Source organism: Podarcis raffonei, chromosome 14 (genome assembly GCF_027172205.1).
Source record: "Podarcis raffonei isolate rPodRaf1 chromosome 14, rPodRaf1.pri, whole genome shotgun sequence".
Lineage (NCBI taxonomy): Eukaryota > Metazoa > Chordata > Lepidosauria > Squamata > Lacertidae > Podarcis > Podarcis raffonei.
In genome coordinates, this window is record NC_070615.1 from 49,337,490 (window position 1) to 49,363,220 (window position 25,731).

At 48.9% G+C, this 25,731-nt stretch overlaps 1 protein-coding gene and 1 long non-coding RNA gene across 3 annotated transcripts in view; one reads left to right on the forward strand and one right to left on the reverse strand.

The window, feature by feature from the left end:
• ELFN1 (extracellular leucine rich repeat and fibronectin type III domain containing 1) overlaps positions 1–20,220 on the forward strand; it is a 249,476-nt gene extending 229,256 nt beyond the window's left edge. For both annotated transcript variants that reach the window (XM_053364050.1, XM_053364051.1), the window contains exon 4: positions 16,507–20,220. In XM_053364050.1, the coding sequence (XP_053220025.1) occupies positions 16,978–19,371 (2,394 nt within the window). In that variant the 5' untranslated portion in view covers positions 16,507–16,977 and the 3' untranslated portion in view covers positions 19,372–20,220. The remainder of the gene's footprint in view (positions 1–16,506) is intronic.
• The window catches only part of LOC128401260 (uncharacterized), a 38,522-nt gene that overhangs the window by 6,128 nt on the left and 6,663 nt on the right, over positions 1–25,731 (reverse strand). The window contains exons 3-6 of the long non-coding RNA XR_008327451.1: positions 20,255–20,383; positions 7,657–7,733; positions 5,084–5,224; positions 3,605–3,712 (exon numbers count right to left, since the gene is read on the reverse strand). This is a non-coding gene — a long non-coding RNA (uncharacterized LOC128401260). The remainder of the gene's footprint in view (positions 1–3,604; positions 3,713–5,083; positions 5,225–7,656; positions 7,734–20,254; positions 20,384–25,731) is intronic.

The following is a 25,731-nucleotide window of genomic DNA, read 5'->3' on the forward strand; positions in this document are numbered from 1 at the left end:
CCCACACGGATCACGTTCGCAACCTGAGCGTCCACTGTACCACTTTGTTCTGCCTTGGTCAGACTACACCTGGAGTCCTGTGTCCAGTTCTAGGCATCATTGTTTAAGAAGGACATTGACAAGCTGGAACATGTATGGAGGAGGGCAACCAAGATGATCAAGGGTCTGGAAACCAAGCCTTATGGGGAACGGTTGAAGGAGCTGGGTATGTTTAGCCTGGAAAAGGAGAAAGTGAGAAGATATGATAGCCACCTTCAAATATCTTGAGGGATGTCACATGGGAAGATGAAGCAAGCTTGTTTTCTGCTGCTCCCAAGGGTGGGACCCGAACCAATGGATTCAAATTACAAGGCAGGGAACTTCGACGAAAAATTAGGAAGAACTTTCTGATGGTAAGAGCTCCTTGACAGTGGAACAGACAACCTCAGAAGGTGGCAGACTCGCCTTCATTGCAGGTTCCTAAACAGAGGTCAGATGGCCATCTGTCAGGGATTCTTTAGTTGCAATTCCTGCATTGCAGGGGGTTGGACTAGATGACCCTCAGGGCCCCTTCCAACTCTACCACTCTATGAATCTATGATTCTAAGTAACGGTTACAAAACAAGCAATAAATCAATGGGTCACTGTATTGAGTAAATCTGGACTTGTGGGTCACTGTATGGAAAAGTTTGGGAAGCCCTGTCATGCATGAAACATGCCGTTGCTTCCAGAGCTGTGAATACTCTGGGCTTGAAAAACATTAAAATTCAGCAACCTCCATAAATTATACAGATGGCAGTGATTTATTTTCTTTTGCATCATTATTCTTCTCTCCCTCCCTCCCTCCCTCCCTCTCTTTCTGTTTGCATAATTTATTCCAGTTTTGATACTTACAGTGTTTATGGGGAGGGGCGGAGAGCTACGGCAGAAACTGAACCACCCTCCCAGAACCAGGAGAGGACTGTAGGTTAGTGGCAGAGCCCTCACTTGGACGCAAGAGGTCCAGGTTCAATCGCCAGCACTGATCCTCCAAGCAGGGCTGGCCAAGACCTCTGAGCAGCAGTCCTCAGCTTTTTCAGACACAGGGCCCCCTTTTAACCCAGACATACACATGGCGATGCTTTTCTTAATCTCCTGCCTAATAGTGCTCTTTTTGTGACCCACCTTGGACCAGGCAATACCAAAGGTAGATAGCTAAAAGGTCTAACTTGGGATAATGGATCTGGCTGGGTCTCATAGGGAACGACAGGCTGAAAAACTCCCCCCCCCCTCTCCCCTCCGGTCTAATGGATTGGCCAAATTAAACGTTGCAGTCGACATTCAAGCTTTAGCTGGGAATTTAGGGAACGGGTGTTAATGGCTTCCGGAAAGGACTGTTTAACCTTCCAAGTGTTAAAAAAATAAGTGGTGCTCTGGTATAGCCTATTAGAAACAACTTCTCTCTCTCCCCCCCCCCCCCATTTTAAAAGATAAAAAACCAAAAAACCCTTGAAGCCAGACAACCGGTCTAGAAGCTATCCATTACTGCTTTTACGCAGGAGCAACAGCTGACATGTATACCCACAGGAAACATTCCATTAAAAGCTATAAGCACCGCACATCCATACAGAATGGCAGTGGGCAGGTGCTGCGCTGCTGGGTGGAATGCCCTGCTATTTTGTGTTTCTCCCCCCCCCCCAAAAAAAAAGCATGTGTAAGAGCTGAGTAAGAAACAGCTCCTGAGCTCGAAATGAATTACTTTTCACAGAAAGCAAGAGTGTGCAGGGCCTTCGCCCAGCTGGTGATTGAGAATCTGTGAACCAAAGTGAGGAGTTAAAGCTTCTAAAACAAAAGTCGTTCTTGCTAAAAAGAGTGAGTCAGCCTTCCCCCTGCAAGAGGAGGAGGAGGAGGAGGAGGAGAGCACTCTCTTTGGAAATGGACTTCCAGCGGATCTTGGACATTTCGCACCAGTGGTTTTGCAGGGAGCAGAAGCGCAGGTCTTAAAATAGGCTCCCCAAACACTCTGTGCTCAAATCTCAATGTGCGAGAGGGAAATGGAACACCCATCAGCAGCAGAAGTAGTAGACCTGGGAGCGCCAGGGTCAAAGAGTGGGGCATCCTGCATATGGGCTGCCCTCTGTTGCAAGACAGTGTGCTGGGTCCACCTTGATGTGGTCTATCTAGCAGGACTGCTGCTTACATTCTGATTATTTCAGCATCCTACCAAGCTGTTTGCCTGTCCCCATGACTAGAGAGGCCTAGGCAAATATGTGCATATCTGCTGAACCGGTACAAGTTAAGAATAACCATAGCATTGCAGTTGGAAGGGAACCTGAGGGTCATCTAGTCCAACCCCTGGCAATGGAAGAATCTCAACTAGAAGATCCATGACAGATGGTTATCCAACCTCTGATAAAAAACCTCCAAGGATCGAAACTGTCCTGATGCAGGATGCAGTAGACATACATTTAATGTTTATTTTTACACACGTAAATCCCTGTGTTTCACCTTTCCCACTGGAATTTCATAGTACAGTTCTGCTCCTGCCCAAGCTTGTGTGATTTTCACTATCAGCGAGCGGATTCCCCTGGACTTGATTCAAATGTCTGCTTAGAAAACCAGTAGGTTTTCCTTCAAAGTTGGAAGATAGCTGAGTGGTCTATTTCCTGAGGCCAGATCCAAGTTTAGGAACCACATCCTATTAGGAGTGATGTCATCAGCAGTGCATCAAAATTAAAACCACTTCCTCCAGCCCCCACTCTCTGCGAACCTCCCTGAGGCCACCTCTCCCTTCTCCCAGACTCACCTGAAGACCAGCTGTGGAAGCAAAGCCTCACGTCCCTTTGGATTCTGTGACGCCATGGAATGCTATAACACCAGTGCCCCATGCGCAGGGGTCTTGGGAAGCATCGTTCTCCAGGGCTCCTGACTCACAGGAGCCCTGGAGAACTTCATTCACCAGTGCTCAGTGTGAATGGCCCAGTGCAGTTATGTTAGCCTAGGAACCCAAGAAATGGCGGGACAAATGACCTTGCTGTCATTATCCTGCCACCGTTTAAGTTTAGAATAAGGGGAGGAATTCTGGGGAGATGGGGGGGACTGGGAAGCAGCAGGAGGGTGGAACAAACACCAATACAGTGGAGGCTTGGGTTGCGAATGTGATCCGTGAGGGATGCATGTTCACAACCCGCATCTGTGTGTCTGCACACGTGCGGGTTGCGATTCGGCGCTTCTGTGCATGTGCAAAGCGCAATTTAGCGCTTCTGCAAATGCGCAACTGCCAAAACCTGGAAGTAACCCGTTCTGGTACTTCCGGGTTTCGTCGGTCCGTAACCCAAAAAAACGCAACCTGAAGCGGCTGTAACCCGAGGTATGACTGTACACCCCTAAGTTGTGGAACTCCCTACCCACAAAGGTGCATCTGCAACCTTCATTGATCCACGAGACGTATATTTTTAAGACCCACCTTATTCCGGTAGTTGTAAGATGCGTTACACTGTTTTTAATATTCTGTTTTAATGTTGTAAACCATAATCATGTAGGATATATGAGCCCAGGCCCAAATCCAGAAGGATCAGAGCTGGTTTCATATTAAAGCGGGGGCATGCCACGTTCATATTCCAAACTCCCCCAGCTCCAAACTCACCGCATCACAAGTTTCCACGAAGCTTTGTCTTTTCTGACAGCGAGTGTCAGTGCTCTCTGCCTGGCATCAGCTGGGCTGCATCTGCTTATCTTTCGAAAGCAATGGGACCTGGGGAACGAGAAAGCATAACCGGGGGCGGGGGGGGTTTGAAATAAGTAGAGGACAAATTTTACTGGGAAGGTGACTGGAACAAGCCAGTGGCATGCATCTGGGACACGGTTTGGCACAGGGGCAAAGGAGGACAAGGTGCAGGTGACCCCTCTCCTTCCCCCCCCCAAAAAACTGGGAATGTGACCATGTCTGCCAGTAGAAGGATTTGCACAGCTGAGTGTTCCTCTCCTTCCTAGGAAAGGTTGAGGCAACAGGCTTGATTTTTAGAGGTGCATCAATCACCAGCCTCCTCCTGCAGAGCCGAGAAATGTTCCCAGCTGGTGGCGTCTCAGTGGCCTGTGGGCAGCAAGTTAACATTTGCGCTCCATTTCCCAGTCTAATGCCAATCTCTCTCTCTCTCTCTCTCTCTCTCTCTCTCTCTCTCTCTCTCTCTCCACTCACACAGATAAGGAGTAGGAGGGATCTTACAGAGAGGGGGAAATCTCCCCAATTATTTTTTGATATGAGCAAACTTCCTGTCACTGTGATGAAGAGGACCTTTGCTTTGCCCCCTGTACAGAACAGTCCTGCCAATCACCTCCTTTTAAACCCCGCAAGGCACCCTTTGCCCAAGCTGGTGCCCCCTCAGATGTTTTGGACTACCCCCCCTTTGCTTACGCAGCCAGAATGGTGCCATCCATGAACAAAGAGTGATGGGTGTCAGCAGGCTTGGCAAACCACCCCTAGGTTTGCAGAAGTACAAAAACCTTGAGAAAACTGCCAAAACAGGTCAACGAAGACTGAGCATGCTCAGTGGGCGTAGAATGCTGGCTGACTGTCCAGTGGAGTGGGATGGGGATGGAATGGCGTGGCTGGAATCCTAAACAGCAGCGACCCATGCTGCAACATTATGTAGAAAGTAAAAGTAAAGGAAATAAAACATTCACATGTTTGACTTACTCTGGGGACATTTACTCTACAAATCGTATTTTATTCGAGTTGTACTGTTAGGCTTCCTTTAAATCGGGGGGTGGGGATCTCTGGGCTTACAGATGGGGATGAACTACAACTCCCACCTTCCCTGACCATTGGCCATGCTTGCTGGTGCTGCTGGGAGTTGTAGTTCTAGACCCGGAGAGCCGATGGTTCTGCTCTAAGAAGCATGGGAATTGAAGTTCTTAGTGATCTTCGACCTTTTTGTCAAACCTGCATTTCCCAGGGTTCCCTAGGGAGAGGGAATAACAGTGAAACCCATTTAAAACTGTAGTGTATTGATGCTGCCCCTTTCATCAGATTCGGTTCCCCTGAACTTTATCCGATAAGGCAGAAAAAGCTGGATCAGCAGCGCCCCTTGTGGTGGTGAAGGCTCACTACAACAGATGTATGTACCTGTGCATGCTTCAGTGTGGAATATGGATGAGGTTCGTTTTCTTTATCAAGGCTATATTTCCCAAACTTGGCTGGTCTCCAGCTCCCATCACCCCGACTCTGGCATTGCTGGGATCTGTCGTAGCCCACCAAATCTGCAGCCTGCCAGGAAAGCATGAGACCTCAGCCACTGTCAATCAAAATAGACAGGACTAGACAGATGGACTACTACTGCTAGGTCAGAAGCATCCCAGACCCCGAGATTTCAGGGCCCAAACCTGATAGCCGGGGGGAGGGAGGCTGGTGAGGGCCCCATTGATCTCACAGGGTCTGGGCCCCAGTGATGTCATTAAGCATGACTGAATCTTGGAGATGGAGGTTAATTGGGAAAGGGAAGGAAGGCAGACCGGCCCCCCCCAAAAGAGTCTATGCAATAATTTGCAGTCAGCTCCTCCTGGGTTGACACTTGCACTCTGCGCACACGTGTGTGTGTGTGTGTGTGTGTGTGTGTGTGTGTGTGTAGACACTCTCTCCCACCGGGAGACTCAGCCCTCCCTCTGCTGCGTGGAGCAGGCCAGGCAAATCTGGAGACTTGGAGATGTGGCAAAATTATGTGTTGTTTTGCCACCCTGGTTCCAGCAAGAGGGAGGGCAGCCTTCACCTCAGAGGCCAAGGGGCCTTCTTAAGAGCAAGTCTGCTGCAGCTTCTCTCCTCCTTTCAGGGGAAGACTAAGTCTGTTACACACTGACAATACCAGTGGCTTAAGCCCCATAATCCCTCCTTTACTTGACTTTGGGCTATTTTGAGCAGGAGATTAAAAGTGATTATCTACATCACCTGAGATGTTGCCTTTTTTTCTTCCTTTCTCCCTCCCTCTCCCTCCTCTGGCCATCAGCTCGCCTGCGCTGGGTTTCCCTGCTCCGTTGCAGATGGAGGAAGCCTATGTGCATCTTTCCTCTCCGGGGTCTTCCCCCAAAGCCCCTGCCCCCCCTTTCCTGTTGCTGCGCATGGGGAAAGAGCCCCCGATCAGGCGGGATCAAAGCAACTGCCTGCCCACAGCACAACGTGGCCTTTGAGTCCTCCGTTTATAAAAGGGACTGCTAGCAAGGGCTGGGAACGCAGGGAGGTTTTTGCCCAGCGATCGCTGAGCCTGGATGATCTCTCTCTCTCTGAAAAGGCCCTTGAGAGTGCCCTGGTTTCAAAGCGAAGAGGGCAAGCCAGGGAGACAGCTGTCGCTTGCCCTCTTGTAGGCCTCTTTTGAGGAATCTGGCAAGCCACTGTGCGAACAAAATGCAGGACAAGATGGATCTCATTGGGTCTCATCTCTTACAGGACTTCTCTACCTTTTGGTTATGCTGGGAAAACGCGATCTTCCTGCAGTATTAGCCTTGTTGTAATTCATTCTGTCTCTAATGTTAAGGCTGTGAGTGCCGACGTTTACACAGCCAAAACAGCAGCACCCATTCATATGAGGGACATCTATGCAGGCCTGGGGAAAACCCCAAAGTTATCAGACTCTGGGGCTGGGGTGTTGTTGTTTGGGGGGTGGGGTGATTTTGTGTGAATGTGAGAAACAGCCCGAAGAGGATGGAGCATGCTTAGTGGCTACTGAATGCTGACTAGCTAGTAGATTGGAATAGAGGGTCTGGAATGGTGAACATCACCACTCCGCGCTGCAACATTTTGTTGCAGGTTTCATGTTTGTTGCATATCTCATCTGCCCCTCCCCCCCCCATTTACCAGGACAGTCCCGATTTTTTTGCAGCCTGCCCCTCGTGAATTGCGATCAATTTTTGTGTCCCTCTTGGGGATTCTTTGTTCAGATGCTGGCATGAATGGCTCAAGGAGTTGTCATTCTGCTTTCCACTACAGGCCAAGGGCTTGAATGGAGAGCCGAATGGGGAGTTGTGCTGCAACTGCAGAGGCCTCCTTTTTGCTGTGGTTAGCATCCTGCAGCACAACACAGAGTGGTTCTTTTTGGCACCTGTCTTTCACCAAACAACAGCCACACCCACACCAAACATTTAAAGCTCTTATGGTGACACTTTAAACAGACACGGCTTCCCCTCCAACCCAAAATAATTATTCTGGGAGCTATAGTTCATTAAGGGTGCCAAGAGTCATTAGGAGACTCCCCAGAGCTTCTGGATTATGTGGCATTCCTATCACAGCAAAACTTTTGTTGGTCTTCTGCAATATAGGGGCAACTACAGTCCCATTTGGAAGGGACGCGGGTGGCGCTGTGGGTTAAACCACAGAGCCTAGGGCTTGCCGATCAGAAGGTCGGCGGTTCGAATCCCCGCCACAGGGTGAGCTCCTGTTGCTCAGTCCTGGCTCCTGCCAACCTAGCAGTTCGAAAGCACTTCAAAGTGCAAGTAGATAAATAGGTACCGCTCCGGCCGGAAGGTAAACGGCATTTCCGTGCGCTGCTCTGGTTCGCCAGAAGCAGCTTAGTCATGCTGGCCAAGCTGTACACCGGCTCCTTTGGCCAGTAAAGCGAGATGAACGCCACAACCCCAGAGTCGTCCACGACTGAACCTAATCGTTAAGGGTCCATTTACCTTTTTACAGTCCTATTCACACAATACAGTTACCATGAGAACACTTTGAACAGTCACGGCTTCCCCCATGGAATTCTGGCAGCTGGAGTTTGTTAAGGGTCCTGAGAGTTCTTCAAAAAAGAAGAAGATTTTATTGGATTTTTACAATTTTATATTCAATCAAACAACAAAATGTAACATTTGTCATATAAAAGAAAAAGAAAAAAAACCCTCCTCGTGACTTCCCTTAACTTCCCCTTCTGGTTCGTCAAATATTTACTACTTCTGCTTAATTATTATCTTATTTTTATAATCTTATACTTTAATACTCTTATTTTCTTATCAGTTTTATACCAAATTTTCCTCCATGATTACATCTTACCGTCAATTTCATTCCATGTTGTCCTTACTTAACCATTGATCTTATTTTCCTAATTGTGTTTATTCAAACCCTACAAGTGAGTACATAGCTTTACAGTATTTTTGTAAATACAACATAAAGGGTTCCCAGTCTTTTTTAAATTCTTCATTATCATTGTCTCTAATTCTTTCTGTCCGTTTCACCATTTCTGCATATTCCATAAGCTTGACTTGCCATTCTTCATTTGTTGGAGTGGTTTAACAATCAATCCTGCTTCCCAGGTCTGGGAATACAGTGCCTTCTTGTATAATATGATTTTTTTATGTACACTTTCCCCCAGTTTATGCATTTTTCTACGCATTGCTTGGCAAGAAAACTGCATTACATATTTCAAAAGAGAGCAGTGTTTCAGCCTGCAAACTGATTCAGAATTTGGGGGTCTCCCTTTTAAACATGAACTGGATTGAATTTCTCCCCCCCACACACCTTCTCACGCCTCGCCTCTTCTCCCGAGGGACCTCCAGTCAACCTGGATGCCCTGCTTAAGGGCACAGCAATCTTAGCAATGAGATTAGGAGTGCTCCAAGCATGTCCCCATTTTTATTGCTGGAGGGTTGATGCATTGCCACCACTTGGAAATGGACTTTATCGGTTGCAGCAGGTTTAATGGCAGGTTACAAGCTAACTGACATTTCACATGCCTGTGTTTCATGCACAAGAGGTTTATATCTAAAGAAAATCCATGCACATCCCTCCCCCTAAAGAAACTTGGGAACGGTAGCTTCCCCCTCACAGAACTACAATTCCCAGCACCCTAAGCAAGCTATAGTTCCCAAAATTCTTGTGGGGAAGTCACATGCTTTAAATGGGGGTTAAATCTCTGGTGTGGATCTGCCAACATACTGAGGAAACAGCTGAATTCTAGAGAGTAACTCTGCTAGCATCTCAACAACCACATGAGAATGGGCACCCACATGTGGTAAAAATGGGGACAGAGAGAGCCTGTAGGACCCCTCCATGAATACGGGGGGGGGGCAGAACTCTAGGACTGCGTCTCCTTTTGCAAGAGGGGGGATTTCAGCTCTTCTGTCACAAGCCTGCAAAAATTTCCTCTTTGTCTCAGCCATGAAATGTGCAGGATTCCTGCTGCCCTCCCCCCGACACATGGTCACCTTGACCCAACTGTGTTGTTGTTCCCCCTGCCCTAAATTGGAGGCACGATTTGTTCTTCTACTTGAGATGTTTTTCATTTAGAGTGGCTAGGAGTCAGAATGACCTGTCTTCAACCGAGTCCAGCCCCCTATGGTTTCAGAGGGAGAAAATATTCCAACTAAGCTTCCTGCGTGGAAGGAGGAAAGTCCAGTCCAGCGAGTCGCACAGAGAAGCACCGGAAAGCCTCCTCTGAGGGCAATCCTGCTGCTCTACCTTTGCACTGCAAGTGACTGGGTGAGCCAGTTACGCTCTACTGCAGAGCAGCATCCCGAACACCCACCTGCAAGTGTAGGTTTGTTGGGCAGAGATCAGAGCAGAGCAGAGCATCATCCAGAGACATAGGGCGCACACTCAGCATTGACCTCATACCAGTTTTGAGCTCTTTCTGCATATTCCAGCAGTTAGACATACCAAAGTCTTGTGCCTGGCGTATGTGAATAACTCTTTGATGAGGACCGGACTAAACTTTTGGAAGTTCAGCCTCAACATGTTTGTGTTAAAATGTTCTCTTCTCTTTTGCATTTTAGCTGGGGGGCCCTATGAATTTCAAGTGCAAGTGCGTTGAAACTTGCTAGAGGTCTCTTTGGCTGGAAGCCACCATCTTTCTCCCAAAATGCATCTTGACACCGGGCAGCTGCCACCAAAATAAAGGTGGTCTCGCCTGCAGCAAACATTTAAACCCAACACACTTCTTGCTCAGTGGCATTTCTGGGGGTGATGGCAGCCTCCAATCTAACAGAGTTACAAGGGAGCTCTGGTAAACGTCTCTCAAAAAATATTCTGCACCCAGTAATGAAAATGGTGCCCAGCTTTCATGGCCTACAAGTGGCGCCAACCAATTGGGGGGGCAGGAGTGCCAACTTGGCACCATGACCATGAGTGCCCAGGGCCGTGGGTGCCATGCAGCGTGCATGACCCTGGCACCAACATTTGTGGGTGTCTCTGGTCCCTTCTTATGGAATTTTGTGGGTGCTCTGGCACCCAGGGCCCCAGGGAATTGGCACCTATGGGGGTCTTGTTGCTTAGCCTTAAGCTTCCCCACACCAATGCATAACTCAAAGTCATTTTGGGTTGTAATTCCATATCACTAACCTGGGAGAAGTCCCTGTTGGACTCAATGGGGCTTGTAAGTGGGGACGGCTAGAAGTGTCTAGCTCCGTTCCTCATTTTCCCAATCTTAATTTGGTTCATCTTATTTCCACATGTTTGTAATTGTCTATAAGAATATTGACCTGCATTTTCATGCACACAGCTCCCCAAATAGGTATTGTTCTACATAGCTTGGCTTAGTACACACATTTTGACAAGCATTTTACCCCTAGGTAAAGGTAAAGGACCCCTGGATGGTTAAGTCCAGTCAAAGGCGAGTATGGGGTTGCGGCGCTCATCTCACTTTCAGGCCAAGGGAGCAGGCGTTTGTCCACAGTCAGCTTTCTGGGTCATGTGGCCAGCAGGACTAAACTGCTTCTGGCGCAACGGAACACCGTGACGGAAACCAGAGCGCACGGAAACACTGTTTACCTTCCCGCCAGAGCGGTACCTATTTATCTACTTGCACTGGTGTGCTTTTGAACTGCTAGGTTGGCAGGAGCTGGGACAGAGCAACGGGAGCTCACCCCATCGCGGGGATTCGAATGTGGGATGCAAGTGGCGCTGTGGTCTAAATCACTGAGCCTCTTGGGCTTCCCGATCAGGAGGTCAGCAGTTCAAATTTACCCCTAACAGAATTGCATGTTATTTTCACTAATCTGCATACGTGAGTGTGCATTTTTTGCGAACTGCCCATTTTTTGATGGGCCGACTGCGCCACAGATCTCAAAGGGGACCTGCATTTCTGCTCCATGCATTGCTTTGAGAAGTGTCGGTGCGGTAAGTCCCCATTAAAACGCAACCTGGAATGGATGTCTCCCCGATTCGTATTTGTGAGCAGACACGTATGGGGCTTGCGTTGTTAGTGCTGCTTCCAAAGAGGAAGAGGCAAGCGCAAACCTCAAAGGGGAATCTCGCTCGGAAAGCTAAAAGGGTTTTGTCAGAGCAGACTTGCTCCGAGACAGCAGCGCACCCTCTTGCATACGTTCGACACACCACGGTTCTCATTTCAAATGCCACTAGGTTAGATTTAGACTCCATCTGCCACGCCGGAAATTAATGGCAATCATTAAGGAGCAGCAGCAGCAACAACAAAAGGCGCGAGGAGAAAGCTGGCGAAGTGGGCCTTGAGGTAAAAGCAACAACAACACGCAGCCATCTCTGCCAGTGAAAAAATTAAAACTATTTAGACATACAGCACCATTTATTACTGCAGAGTTCTCCTTCCACCTGGGGTTTAAATCTCATTACAGTTTGCCCAAAACAGATGTTACCCTTTTAGCGGCAGGTTATTAACGATAAAACTCAATTCCTCCAGAGAGAATCCATGTCAGGAGTTTGGTTGGAGATGGCTTTTCTTTTCGCAAAGTGTGGACCGGCCTTTGCCAAAATGGTGCCCTCCAGATGTTTGCGGCTGCTCTGGCAATTGCAGGCTCTCGGTCAGTTCAAATAGGGAGAGGCGATCCTTGAGGTATTGGGGTCCTGAGCCAAATGAAAACATCCCTGACACAAAGAGTTGGGGGCTGCAAGACCCCCTCCCCAAATTTCAAAAGAACTCTACGGAGGCCTGCCATTGGTGGCGGGCGGCTCCTTCGTGCCAGGCATAAGCTAAATAAATGCCATCAATAAAGTCTGGCCCAAAAGAGATGGTAGAACCGGGGGTGTTTGCTGTGACTTGTTTGCAAAGCATTTTGAGGATAAAATTGCTTGCATCCACCAGGACCTTGACTCCACTGCTACAGCAGCTGAATCTCAAGAGGTGCCCAGAGCACTGTCTAGTCCTGTTACGTTGGACAAGTTTCAGTTAAGTTAGGCTTAAGGATGTGGACAAGGTGCTGGACCCTTGCTCCTTTTGGCTGAAAAAAAACCTAGCAGGACAGGTGGCTTGGCCAGGGAGGTGAGGAATGCCTCCTTGGAAGAAAGGATGGTCTCTGCCTGCTTGAAGGAGGCAGGTTGTTCAATGGGGCAAGACGGTTTGAGTATATTACGTAGATCTTAGCCCAGCCGCACTGACTGCCAACTAGTTTCCAGGCCCAATTCGAAGTGCTGCTTTTGACCTATAAAGCCTTAAACAGCTCAGGACCATAAGACTTCAAGGACTGCCTCTCTACATATGAACCAACCTGGACCCTGCAATCATCATCAGAGGCCCTTTGTCATATGCGTCTGCTGCAAGAGGTCCGGAGGGTAGTGACATTTTCTGGGGCGGTTCCCCATTTGTGGAACGCTCTCCCCAGAGCTACTCGCCTGGTGCCTTCATTGCATCTCTTTAGCTGCCAAGCAAAAATGTTCTTCTTCAACCGGGCCTTTGGACGATTAACGTTCTGTGTCCTTTTAAATGTGTTTGTTGGCAGGGGATGATTGGTTTGTTTTTGTTCTTGTTTTTATTGAGTATTTTGCGTTCTCATTTTTATGTAGTGAACCGCCCTGTGGTCTTCGGATGAAGGGCGGCGTACAAATTTAATAAATAATAAAATACAGTGGTACCTCTGGTTGCAAACGGGATCCGTTTTGGAGGCCCATTCACAACATGAAAAGAGTGCAACCTACAGCGGCGCGTCTGTGCACGCGCGGGTTGCAATTCGGCGCTTCTGTGCATGCGCGTGATGTCATTTTGCACTTCTGCACATGCGTGAGTGGTGAAACCCGGAAGTAACCCTTTCTGGTACTTCTGGGTTGCCATGGGACGTAACATGAAGCGGACGTAACATGAGGTATGACTGTAATGGTATGCATATCAAGCATGTTTAATGTAACAGCAGAAGATCGCAATGACTCGCATTGCCTACCTTGATCAGAATGGGGAAAGTGTCGCAGGGCATGAACAAGTCTCCCGTGGCATTCCATCTCGCTCGGATTCTGATATTTCAAAAGGCCGAAGTTGAGGCGGAGGGAGCCAGCAGGGGGGATCACCCAGGGAGCTAATGATCCTTCGCCTCTTAAGCAGATGCTACGTGTAATTATCCTCAGTGGCCTTCAGCTAGGCTACCTGTGGGTTGTGATCCTGTTAGATCTTTATGAGCTAAGCGGCACAAGATGGCACACATCAGTAGAGATCAGAGCAGCGGGAAGCTTCGTTCAGATGAGAGCTACGACAAGCGCGCTCATGAGAGGCATAAATGTAGCATGGCTCCTTTGACAAGGCTAGCCCTGTCTTGGGTAAGAAGCCTGGACTGGGGCAGGCGTAGCCCTGGGATAGCGGCATCAGGCACCTGCTAAGGTGGTACCTCCAGCAGGTGAGACACTGCCACGCTTTGGAGCATCCTAGCGCCTCCTCTTGTTGCTGCCGCCAACACACACAAGGGCATAAAAAAGTAGGCAATATATAATCTGAATACAAAGGAGTCCTACGAAGTGTGATGACTGTGTGACCAAAGGGGAGATGAGTGTCTCTTCTAGTGAGAGCAAACGGTTTGTCAAAAGTAGAACTTCCATGTGCAGCAATTGTCTATCTGAGGTCAGGTATTCAACTGCATTTATTTGGTCACAGGATCATTAAAAGACTGCAGTTCCAGAAGATCAGCCAAGACCTTCTGGTGTGTCCCCCACCTTGAGGCTTTTTGCCACTCCCCCCTCCTCTTGGCTCTGTGCAAACCCCTTTCAATGAGTTTTGACGTGTAAATTTGCTCCCGAGTAGACTTCAACAAAATTCCTTCCAGGAAAAAAAAATGTTTGGTTACTCATTTTAGGAAATGATAATTTTGTAGTCAATTTTAGGTTCCATGTAGGATGAAGAAATGCTTTTTGCGAGTCTGAAGTAGAAAATCCCCTTCAATCCTAATGCAGCTGGGCTGAGCAGAGTTTGCCAGGGAACTGCCTCTGGCAGGAAGATGCTCACACCTCCCTGACTTTCCTGTGCGTAGATCATGTATGGTCTGTAAAATGACTCAACCTTAGCTATTTAAACACATTCAAGGTTCTGAAGGGACCATAGAATCATAAGAGTTGGAAGGGACCCAAGGATCATCTAGTCCAACTGATTCTCTTCCTCAGCTACCCCCCCTCTGTCCCTCCAGAATTTCTTTCTCACACAGTTGCAAAGCCACAGGGGATCCTATCTTCTGCTTCACTGGGGAGAACCACGCAGCATCTCCAGATTTTCCAGCATTCCCTCTCCCTGCATCCCATTGTAAATGAGCCTTCTTCCCCTTTCCCCATGAAGCTGAAGGACTGAGCTGGCAGCTGCCATTCACTTTTTCGACAGGCTGGGAGCCTCAATGGCGCCCCTCCAGAGACTTCACCAGAGGCAGAAACCCTGGCTAGATCCCCCACCCCAGCTATCGCTCTGGTTTGGGCTGCATGCACACCACACATCTAAATTATGTGAAAAGTACAGAACTTCCCCCTAAAAGGCTGGAAACTGTAGTTTACTACCCCACAGAACTACAATTCCCAGGACCTTAACAAACCAAAGCTCCCAGGATTCATTTGGAGGAACTCGTGTGCTTTAAATATATGGTGTGGACACAGCCTTGGGCTCTGGCCTAGGTTTGCATCACCTTTTGATGCCTCCTGGCCACTTTGCACCTCAGCTTTCCCCACACCCCAGATCTAGAATCTTCATTGGTATATCTGGAGAGCTTTTTATGCTTTCCCTGCCTGCCATTTCTCTCTCAACGTCCTCCTTGCTTTTGCTGAATTCCCCTCATTTAATGAACAACAGCGAGGAGAGAGAGAGAGAGAGAGAGAGAGAGAGAGAGAGAGAGAGGAATGCTAAAAGTTGGCTGCGGTTGGCTTATATTACCTCACTCTACAAAACACTGCATCCTGATCCCAATCTACCTGCTGCGTGCCACCCTCTCTGAGCACCCAACCCCGGTAAGAGGAACTAAGCGACTGGAAATTAATTCAGGTTTGGAATCAAAGGCCCCCTCATTATCCAACTCTGCTGCAATTCAAACCAAGTTCGCCATGCAAGTGTGTGGAGGCTGATCTGGGAATATGCACAAGGGCGAGAGAAGGGGGGGGGAGAGAGAGAGGGAGAGAAAATGAACCCAGACGGCAGCCTGGGCCTGGGAGCCTCCTTCCCACACCTGACGTATACGAAATGGACATCCAGCCATTTAGCGGAGGCTTCACCATTAATAAATGTTTGCTATACCATCTTAGAGATGTCTCCTCTGATTATTTTACACATAATGAATAGCTCTGGCTCATTCTAACTTTTGGTGCCTGCAAGCCAAATAATAAAAATAAAAGCGCCCCCACCTCTCCCATCTCTTTGCATGATTAAACATTTATCATTTGTAATGGATCGCGGCCTGCTATGTCATTACTCTCTTTTGGTAACAAGCAGCTCCTTCGTTCATTGATAAACTGACCTGGGCAACAGGGAAAGAGGATCCTGGAGAGGAGCTGACAGAGAGGGAGGCAGGAGATGGACTTGGGTGCAGGTGGAGAGGCACAAATCGATGTCTAGGTAGGAAGATGCAGGCAAGCAGATGAAAGCCAACTTTACATCTGTCTGTGACACAGAGAGCCAGCTCACCCCCGCAAACACAGCTCCTTCAGATCACTGAAATCCTAGTGGGTTACACTGAACTACGAAATGAAAGCTTTGCCCGTGATTCTTGGCCTTAGAGGACAGGTGGTCTGGAGTGAATAACCAATTATGTGCAAATCGACAGAGAAAGGGGACTTCCTGCATTAACGCTGGAGATGGAGGGCCAAACTAGGTGTGGTGTTACTGATGTGATTTTGGGCTTGGTGATGGTTGTTTCCAATAGGAGCTGGGTTGGGAGTGTTACGTGGGGCAAGGGAAGAGGGCTATAAAACTCCCATCGACATCAATGGGCCCTTTCTTCTCATTGAGAAGAGCTGACATGCGGGCCTTGGACTGGATCAAAACTGTGTTTGGGGACAAAGGGCTAGCAGTCTCCACTCAGCCTCGCACCAGCTTACTGTAAACAACAACAACACCTCAATATATGAAGGACACTCGTGAAATAATTTCCAACTTCTGAAATAAATCCAGAGAAGGGCTGCAGTCTGGTGGTAAGACAGCTGCTTTGTACACAAAAAGTCCCTGCGGTTCAGTGCTCAGAATCTCCAGGTGAGGCTAGGAAACCCCTGCACAGCTGCTGCCAGCCAGTGCCGACAACAGTAAGTTAGACAAAGGCAGTTTCCAGTGTCCCTATATTATTCCTACCCGGCGGGGGAAGTGTGCTGTTTTACAGGGGCTGCATTTCACTTTGACAAATCCCACTAATTGCCTTCCCCCCTCTCTGCTTCTTTGTCGGCAGGAGACCCAAGTAACCCAGCAGAAGCAGCATTACCAGAGGCAGTCGTGACAAGGAAGGGTGATGGAGAAGGAGCCGAGCCTCAAAGGAGAAGCCGGCGGCAAGACGAGCACCGGGAAACGCCCTGCCGAGAGGGAGAGAGAAGTGTGTGCCTGAACCGGACCTCCCTCTTCCGCCCAGGTCCCTCCTTGCGCCCCCCCCAAAGGAAGACCAATAGGATGGCAGGAGAGACAGCTTGCCAGAAAGCCCTTTGCTAGAGCTTTTTGCCCAAGGGGGCACCCTGGGAAAGATCAGCGCCGGACGAGGAATCCCCTTCCCACCTCCTCCTCCGACTGGATGTTCCCTTCATGGTCCGAAACCATGGAGCGCAAGGAGAGAATGGCGAACACTAACCCAAGGCGGGGTCTTGTGCTGTGAGGCAGACTGTCGCCCCTTTCCCCTTGCAGGCCCCTCGTCCCCGCCCAGCCCTCCCAAATGGCAGGCCGCCGGTGGGCCGCGACGTCAGCCCTGTGCACCTGCGTGGCGGCCGTCTCCCTCCTGTACGTGGGGAAGGCGCAGGCGGACTGCTGGCTGATCGAGGGCGAGAAGGGCTTTGTGTGGCTGGCCATCTGCAGCCAGAACCAGCCGCCCTACGAGTCCATCCCGCAGCAGATCAACAGCACCATCCTGGACCTGAGGCTGAACGACAACAAGATCAAGAGCGTGCAGTTCTCCTCCCTCAGCCGCTTCAGCAATCTCACATACCTCAACCTGACCAAGAACGAGATCTCCTACGTCGAGGACGGTGCCTTCTCCGGGCAGTACAACTTGCAAGTGCTGCAGCTGGGCTACAACCGCCTGAGGAACCTGACGGAGGGGATCCTGCGGGGCCTGGGGAAGCTGGAGTACCTCTACCTCCAGGCCAACCTCATCGAGTCCGTCACCCCCAACGCCTTCGGGGAGTGCCTCAACATCGTCAACATTGACCTGTCGATGAACAGAATCCAGAGGCTGGACAGCAGCACCTTCCGGGGCCTGGCCAAGCTGTCTGTCTGCGAACTCTACAGCAACCCCTTCTACTGCTCCTGCGAGCTCTTGGGCTTCCTCCAGTGGCTCGAGGGCTTCACCAACATGACCCGCACCTACGACCGCATGCAGTGTGACTCGCCGCCAGACTACTCTGGCTACTACCTTCTGGGCCAAGGCCGGAGCGGGTACCGCAATGCCCTGGGCATGCTGTCCTCCCTCTGCACCGGGGGCCCCTACACCATGCCGCCTTACTTGATCCCGCTGAAGAACCCGGTGACCACCGCTCCGCCTGAGAGCCCGTGCCCCGAGGAGGAATGCTTCTCTGGGGACGGCACCACGCCCCAGGCCTCGCTGCACACCCCCGTGATCGACCCGGGCCTGTTCCCCACCATGAAAGTGAAGCAGCTGACCCACAACTCGGCCATCCTGAGCGTGCAGATCCCGGTGCCCTTCAGCAAGATGTACACCCTGGCGCAGTTCGAGAACGGCCGCTACAACGTCCTCACCAAGCTGCTGAAGAAGAAGGAGGACATCACGCTGACGGACCTGGGCCCCAACGAAGACTACACCTACTGCGTGATGTCCTCCAACCGCGTCTCCAGGTACAACTACACCTGCCTCACCATCAACCTCAACAAGCATAACCGGGAGGAGCCGGTGCCCAGCCCTTCGACGGCCACTCACTACATCATGACGATCCTGGGCTGCCTGTTTGGGATGGTGATTGTCCTTGGGGTGGTGTACTACTGCCTCCGGAAGAGGCGCCAGCAGGAGGAGAAGCACAAGAAGGCTGCCATCAACATGAAGAAGACCATCATTGAGCTGAAGTATGGGCCGGAGATGGAGGCGACCAGCATCTCCCAGCTGTCCCAAGGGCAGATGCTGGGCGGCGAGACGATGACCCGCATCCCCTACCTCCCTTCCGTGGGGGAAGTCGAGCAGTACAAGCTGATCGACAAGAGCGAGACCCCCAAGGCCACGAAGGGCAACTACATGGAGGTGCGTACGGGCGAGCAGCCCGAGAGGAGGGACTGCGAGCTGCCCCTGCAGCCCGACAGCCAGAGCTCGGTGGCGGAGATCTCCACCATCACGAAGGAGGTGGACAAGGTCAACCAGATCATCAACAACTGCATCGATGCCTTGAAATCGGAGTCCACCTCCTTCCAGGGGGTGAAGTCGGGGGCGGTGTCCACGGCCGAGCCTCAGCTGGTGCTCCTGTCTGAACAGATCCCGAGCAAACACAGCTTCCTGGCTCCAGTCTACAAGGAGAGCTACAACCACCCCCTGCAGAGGCACCACAGCATGGAGGGGCCCCCCAAGCGCTCCAGCACCTCTTCCAGCGGCTCCGTCCGGAGCCCCCGATCCTTCCGCTCCGAGGGCTCCGCCCACAAATCCGAAGCCAAATATATCGAGAAGACGTCTCCAACCACAGACACCATCCTCACTGTGACGCCGGCGGCCGCCATCTTGCGGGCCGAGGCCGAGAAGATCCGCCAGTACAGCGAGCACCGGCACTCGTACCCAGGGTCCCACCAGGGGGAGCAGCAGCACGAGAGTATGGGCGTGCGCAAGCCTTCCATCTTGGAACCTTTGACCAGGCCCCGGCCCAGGGACTTGGCTTACTCTCAGCTCTCCCCCCAGTACCACAACCTGAGCTACACCTCTAGCCCAGAGTACACGTGCAAGCCTTCCCACAGCATCTGGGAGCGCTTCAAACTGAACCGCAAGCGCCACAAAGACGAGGAGGAGTACATGGCGGCTGGCCACGCCCTACGCAAAAAGGTCCAGTTTGCCAAAGACGAGGACCTGCATGACATCTTAGACTACTGGAAAGGGGTGTCTGCCCAGCACAAGTCCTGAGTCCTCAAAACCTGTAACTCGTGACTTAATACTGGACCAAAACAAAACAAACGAAATCAGCAGCAGCTATTTTTAATCCAGACTTGTCTTTAAAAACACACATACACACACAAAAATAAATAACTTATCTATAATTATTCTATATAATGTAACAGAGAGAGAGAGGTATTAAAATATTGTCTCGCATTCGTGAGATCCACACCAAATTTGAAAAGAGAAAGGGAGGGAAACACCTACAATGTTGAAAAACTAATAGGTAAATGGTGGAGTGGGGGAGAAATGTTTTCTTTTTATAAAAAAAAGCAGAAAAAATGAATTTAAAAAAAAAACCTGAGTGAAAAACAACAGGGAAAGAGAAAGAGAGGCACAAAATGAAAGGAATACTGGAGTAACCACGACTGCATCGCATGACTCATGAATCTGTGGTTTCTTGTGGACTCTGTGTACAGTTTTGTCTTCTTCTTCCTTTCAGTAACCAAAAAGTAAAAAACGAAACACACACACACACAAAAAGGTAAATCAGAAAAAGTTAGCAGAAGGTGTGTTTTTTTTTTATTAAAAAAATAAACATTAAAAAGATAATTCTTTTTGGGCCTTTTGCAAATGGAGTCTTCCAGTTTAGACTACGAACCGCCTGAAGTCCCATTTGTGCATTTCTTTCGTGAAGTGTGTGTCGCCTTGTAAAAACCGACACCGCTCTATTGTACAGAGAGAGAAAAAGAAATTCTATATTTGCAAATGTTTGCTGTATAATGAGAGAGAGAGAAAGAGAAAGGAAAAAAATATTACATCTACTAAAAGAAATATATCTATATATTCACCTGTTTGTACCAGGTTTTAATCATGGATTTTAGAAAAAAGAAAAAAAAACCAAACACCCTACCTTGGCTTGACTTTTTTTCTGGTTCTCTGTTGGGAGGGTGGGGTGTGTCTTGCATTCCATGGATGTTTGCTGACTTCAGTTCTGGTCAATTCCAAGTGTGCTGAGAAAATGGCAGCGCTCCTCTCATTTCTGAGGTTCACCAAGACATGTATAAGCAAATCTTCCTCCTCCACTTAGGCTGGTCTGCATGATTCTTAAAGCAGGAGGCTTCTAGGTCAGGCAGCTCTGCCCAATTTCCTTGTCTAATAAGGATTCAATGGATTTAAAAATGTGACTTCTGGCACCATGTCGCAGAAGACTGAGAGGTCATACACTAGTAAAGGAGCTGGTCAAGGATTCTGCTCTCTCTCCAAAATATAACTCTTGGCTACACCCAGATAAAACTAAGTCCCGCACCACCTGCTGACTAAACTATAGAATGACATGACCCACACAGAAAAACCCACCCAGGTACAACTGAGTCCAGAGTGTTCCCTAGCGACTAGAATAATAATATCCTATTGCTAGATCAGGTCAACAGCTCCTGCATCTTGTCCTCACATTGGAAAACCAGGTGCATATGGGAAGCCTGCAAGCAGGACCTGACAGCACCTTCTCTCCCATGCTTGTGTAGATAGTATCAGCTTCTGGGAATGACAAGAAATCCCCTGATTCCACTCAGTTGGGTCTAGCGCCCCCTAGTGATTAAACCATTTAACAGCACTATCCACATAGACACCAGCTTCTGAAAATTGGGGCACAGCAAAGGTGGGAAAGTTTTCTCACTGCTAAGACCCAAATTCCTCGGTGTGTGCCAAATTAATGCACCAGCCTTAGCAATTATTTGCTTCCCAGGGATGGAAAGCAGAACCCACTTGAGATTCCTATCTCAATACTATGTTCGCAGCCCCCATTCTTTTTCTTACGGACTGTTTTTTGCTCAGTTTGCAACAGGGAAAGTTGGCAATAAAATGAGATCCGTCTTTACGGTGAGGCACGCCAGTTGCCAAATGATGGCCAAAGGCCACCCTGTGTGACAGAACCAATTGATAGAGGAGCACTGGCAGTGAATATCTATCTGTTTCACTGCAAGGGGGTGAGGTAGCCGCATCTATGCACAAGCATTCCCAGTGTCACAGCTACAATTTGCCTGAGGCACAAGAGTCCCTGATTCCAAAATAGCCACCAGCAACCTCAACGGCATGTTGTGGGACAGCCCAGAATGGTGGTGCTTAGACTGTGCCTGAAATCCTGACTACACCACAGATATACTTATAAATTGAGAAGAATACTGTATTCTAAAATGTGACCAACCCTATGTTGGATCCCAGAGACCAACTGATCAATCTATTGGGGCAATTTACTTTAAAGCAGCAACAACACACAGTTCACGTCTTCTAGGGAATGCACCAATTCAGAATTTGGGTGAAGTATACTTTAATGCTCCTCCATATTACCACATTAAAAACAACAACAACCCAACACTTTGTTCATAGAAAAGAGAGGTGCCTTTTTGCTATCATGCCAACTTTCCACTGGGCGAAAGGTTTTGCCACAAGGGAGAGCATTCAAACACAGAAGCCCTGTTGGTATGTTCCCACGGTGTGTTCCCAAACTGTGTTGTACCACGTGTTTTCCTGAATGTGCCACTCAGGCCTTCGGCATATCCTCAAACTCAACACATGGAGTACACAGAACCTGGAAGACTCTTTTTCTGTTCCACCATCAGCATTTTCTCTTAAAAACAAATGGAAGGTCAGACTCCTCCTCATGTAAATCCCATTCACCATTTGTTGCTTTGGAATGTCATAAAGCTCCTATAATCTAGGTGTACTTCCCACTCTTGCAAAATGGTGTCCTTGAGATGTTATTGGACTGCAGCTCCTATCAGCATGGCCAGTGTGGAAGGAGGGTGTTTTTTTATTTGTTTGTTTATTAATTACCCACCTTTCCTCCTAAGGTCCCAGGGCAGGTTACCCCCACACACACACACACACAGGAGAGAGAGAGAGATTAAAACAACTTACAATCACAAAAAAATAAGTTGGGTCCCGAAAATATACATCTCGTGTGTCAAAAGACAGGGTAAAGAGCGGCCTCTTCAGAATCCTTCAGAAACTGCATAATGAAGGTGCCAGGCGCACTTCTGTGGGGAAGGAGGGTCACAGCTTAGGGGCCACCACAGAAGAGGACACCATTTATAATAAGTGGGAAGCGTATCTAGCTTTTTTATTTTTAAAAAAATGTTTATGTACTGTACAGTGGTACCTCGGGTTACATACGCTTCAGGTTACACAATCTGCTAACCCAGAAATAGTGCTTCAGGTTAAGAACTTTGCTTCAGGATGAGAACAGAAATTGTGCTCCGGTGGCGCGGCAGCAGCAGGATGCCCCATTAGCTAAAGCAGTGCTTCAGGTTAAGCACAGTTTCAGGTTAAGTACGGACCTCCGGAACAAATTAAGTACTTAACCTGAGGTACCACTGTAATTTCATCCCACTTTTCAGACAACTATCCAAAAGTGGCACACACCAATTAAAAAGAAAAGAAAAGATGGCGGGAGATTATGGGACTTGTAGTCCAACATCTGGCAGGCCCAAAGTGGGGCACTCTTTTTTTCAAGGCCATTGCTGCCTGCCAGAGGACAACGCAGGAAATAGCTCTTCCTCTTCTTCCTGGCATCCTCTCAGGCATTAGAAAGCTGTCAAGACGTCCTTCTCCATCTAACCTCTGTCTTTCTCTTTCTCTTTCCTTTGTATTTATTATCTGCTCTTTCTCTGAGGAAATCGGTGGCTGCCTACGTGGCCTCACAACCACCTTGTGAAACAGCAGCTGCCTACACACTATTTAAGGCACATTTCCTCCATCTCCAAGAATCATGGCAACTGCAATCCCTTAAGAGCACTGAGAACTACAGCTCTTTGGCACGCAGGGGGGGGGGTGTAAACAACAGTTCCCAGGATTCTTTGGGGAGGAGGGAGAATGTGCCGTAAATGTCTGGTGTGTACCCAAGTGTGAGGCTCAGTGAGTCGCTGGCTGGTGGCCACACAGTGAGCTTCACGGTTAAGCCAGAAGCTGAACCCAGTCTCTCTTAGCCAAAGTCTCAGTTCTACTTCACTGTCTGTCTAGCCCAGGGACAGCCAGCTCCCAAGAGACTGCAATCTACTCACAGAATAAAAAACTGGCAGTCAGCTACCCCTTTTGGGGGGGTTCAGGTGAAAGTTGTTGAGCTTTTTTTATAGTCAATTCCAGTTATAGAGAGGAAAATTCCGAAATACAGTGGTACCTCAGGTTAAGAACTTAATTTGTTCTGGAGGTCTGTTCTTCACCTGAAACTGTTCTTAACCTGAAGCACCACTTCAGCTAATGGGGCCTCCCACTGCCGCCACACTGTTGGAGCACGATTTCTGTTCTCAACCTGAAGCAAAGTTCTTAACCCAAGGTCCTATTTCTGGAATCTGTAACCTGAAGCGTATGTAACCTGAAGGGTATGTAACCCGAGGTACCACTGTAAAGTAAAGGGGAAAGGCGCTCACCAAAAGATGCCCACCCCATGACATATAATTTTTATTATTTGTGAAGTGAACTCCTATTCACATGGAGGAAGCCTAAAAGGCCATTCATTAACTTGGTCTAAACAAACTTCCAAAGAACGTGGCATCCATGAAAGAGAAAAGCAAAAGAATGAAAGGACATTTGCAAAAAATTCACTGTTAATAACTCATTCTCGAATTGCCCCCCTTAAAAAATCAAATTGCCCCCCTGTGCGGGGGGGTGCCACGGCTTTAACAGTTACCTCAGAACTGAGGCTTGGATCAAAGCATGAAAGGCAGCTGGGCTTTGCCTCTTGTGCCAAAGTCACCAGCGGAGCGGGGCCAGCCCATCCATGAAGCAGACTGAGGCAGCTGCCTCGGGCGGTAGACTCCAAGGGGCATCACCACATGTGTGCCCCCAAAACTGGTGGAAGAGCAAAGAGAAGCAGCTGCAGCAGCTTCTGGGTTCTGGAGAGACATTGGACAAGCTCTGCGAAATCTCATGAGAGCTCTACTGGACCTTCCCAAGACACCATTAAGCGAGGCTGTGGCAGGAGGGGTGGCACACCTGGCAACCCCCTCCCCTTTTTGCTTCAGGTGGCGAAACAAGACGGGCCACCCCAGCGAGGGTGTAGGGGGACACACACACACACACACACACACTGGTCTCCGCTTCCACACAATAGTTATTCTAAATCTGAGAAAAGTATGTGAAACCCTTGGCTCACTCTAAAACAAAACATAAATGGTCAGGTGTCGTTATGAATTATCTTAGTTATCCTTTGCCATCTTTCTTAGTTCAGTAACGGCAGTCACCACCACCGCCACAAAACCTAAAAACCAGCCTCATAAAGAATATTCTCAGTTGAATTACGAAGGCAGGAAAGTACAGAAGTCTGTGATTACTGGAAACAGCAAAGCAGATGGAAGTCAAACAGACAGCCATGCTTTCATATCCTGAGTTTTAGGAGCAAGACACCAATCCCGGGCAAAATTGAAAACACGACGCAGATACAGCCTGCTTCAGGAATTAAGTGTCGGTTGACAGAAGGGTCAATCTTCAAGTCTTCTAAGAAAAAAAGAGGCACGGGAGCTCAAAGCATGCTTATGTTTCCTGGGAAATGCAGCTTCTGGTACATATTAGTGGGGAAGTTTTTGTGCACTTGAATTATTTGTGGCTCTAGGTGCCAGGGAGAAAACAGCAATCCAAGGAATCTCTCTACACCAGGGGTCAGCAACCTTTTTCAGCACTGAGCCAGTCCACCATCCCTCAGACCATGTGGTGGGCCGGACTATATTTTTTGGGAGGGAAATTAACGAATTCCTATGCCCCAGAAATAACCAAAAGATGCATTTTAAATAAAAGCACACATTCTACTCATGTAAAAACATGCTGATTCCCAGACCGTCCGTGGGGCGGACTGAGAAGCCGACTGGGCCGCATCCGGCCCACAGACCTTAGGTTGCTTACCCCTGCTCTACACCACACTGTCAATAACAGGCCAACCTGTTTCCTGGATTAACTCTTGAAGGTAAAAGGCGCATGACAGAAACTCCCCCCACCACCAAAGGCTAAAATTGTTTGAGGCTTCTTGGTTTAGAGGGTGGGGGAAATGTAAGTTAAGCGATGTAGGGCAAATTAAAATGGCGAAGGGCACAGAGAGAGCAAAATTCTCCTCCTCCTTTCATCATTCTGCAACTCAGTTATGCAATGATGCCTACTGGCCTCACCTGTGCCCCCACCCCACAGAGAAAAGGATACGCAAGAGAATCCTTCACCACAGAAGCAGCACTTATGGAACTCACTGCTACAAGGAGTGGTGACGGCTGTTAAAAACAACAATTGGCACATTCAGAGCAGAAGGCAGGTCTAACAAGGGCTGTGTTCTAGGAAAGTGGAGAAGGCAGTCTGCCTCTGAGCCCCAGGTGTTATGTCTGAATCCACATGTATATCCTGTGCACATAT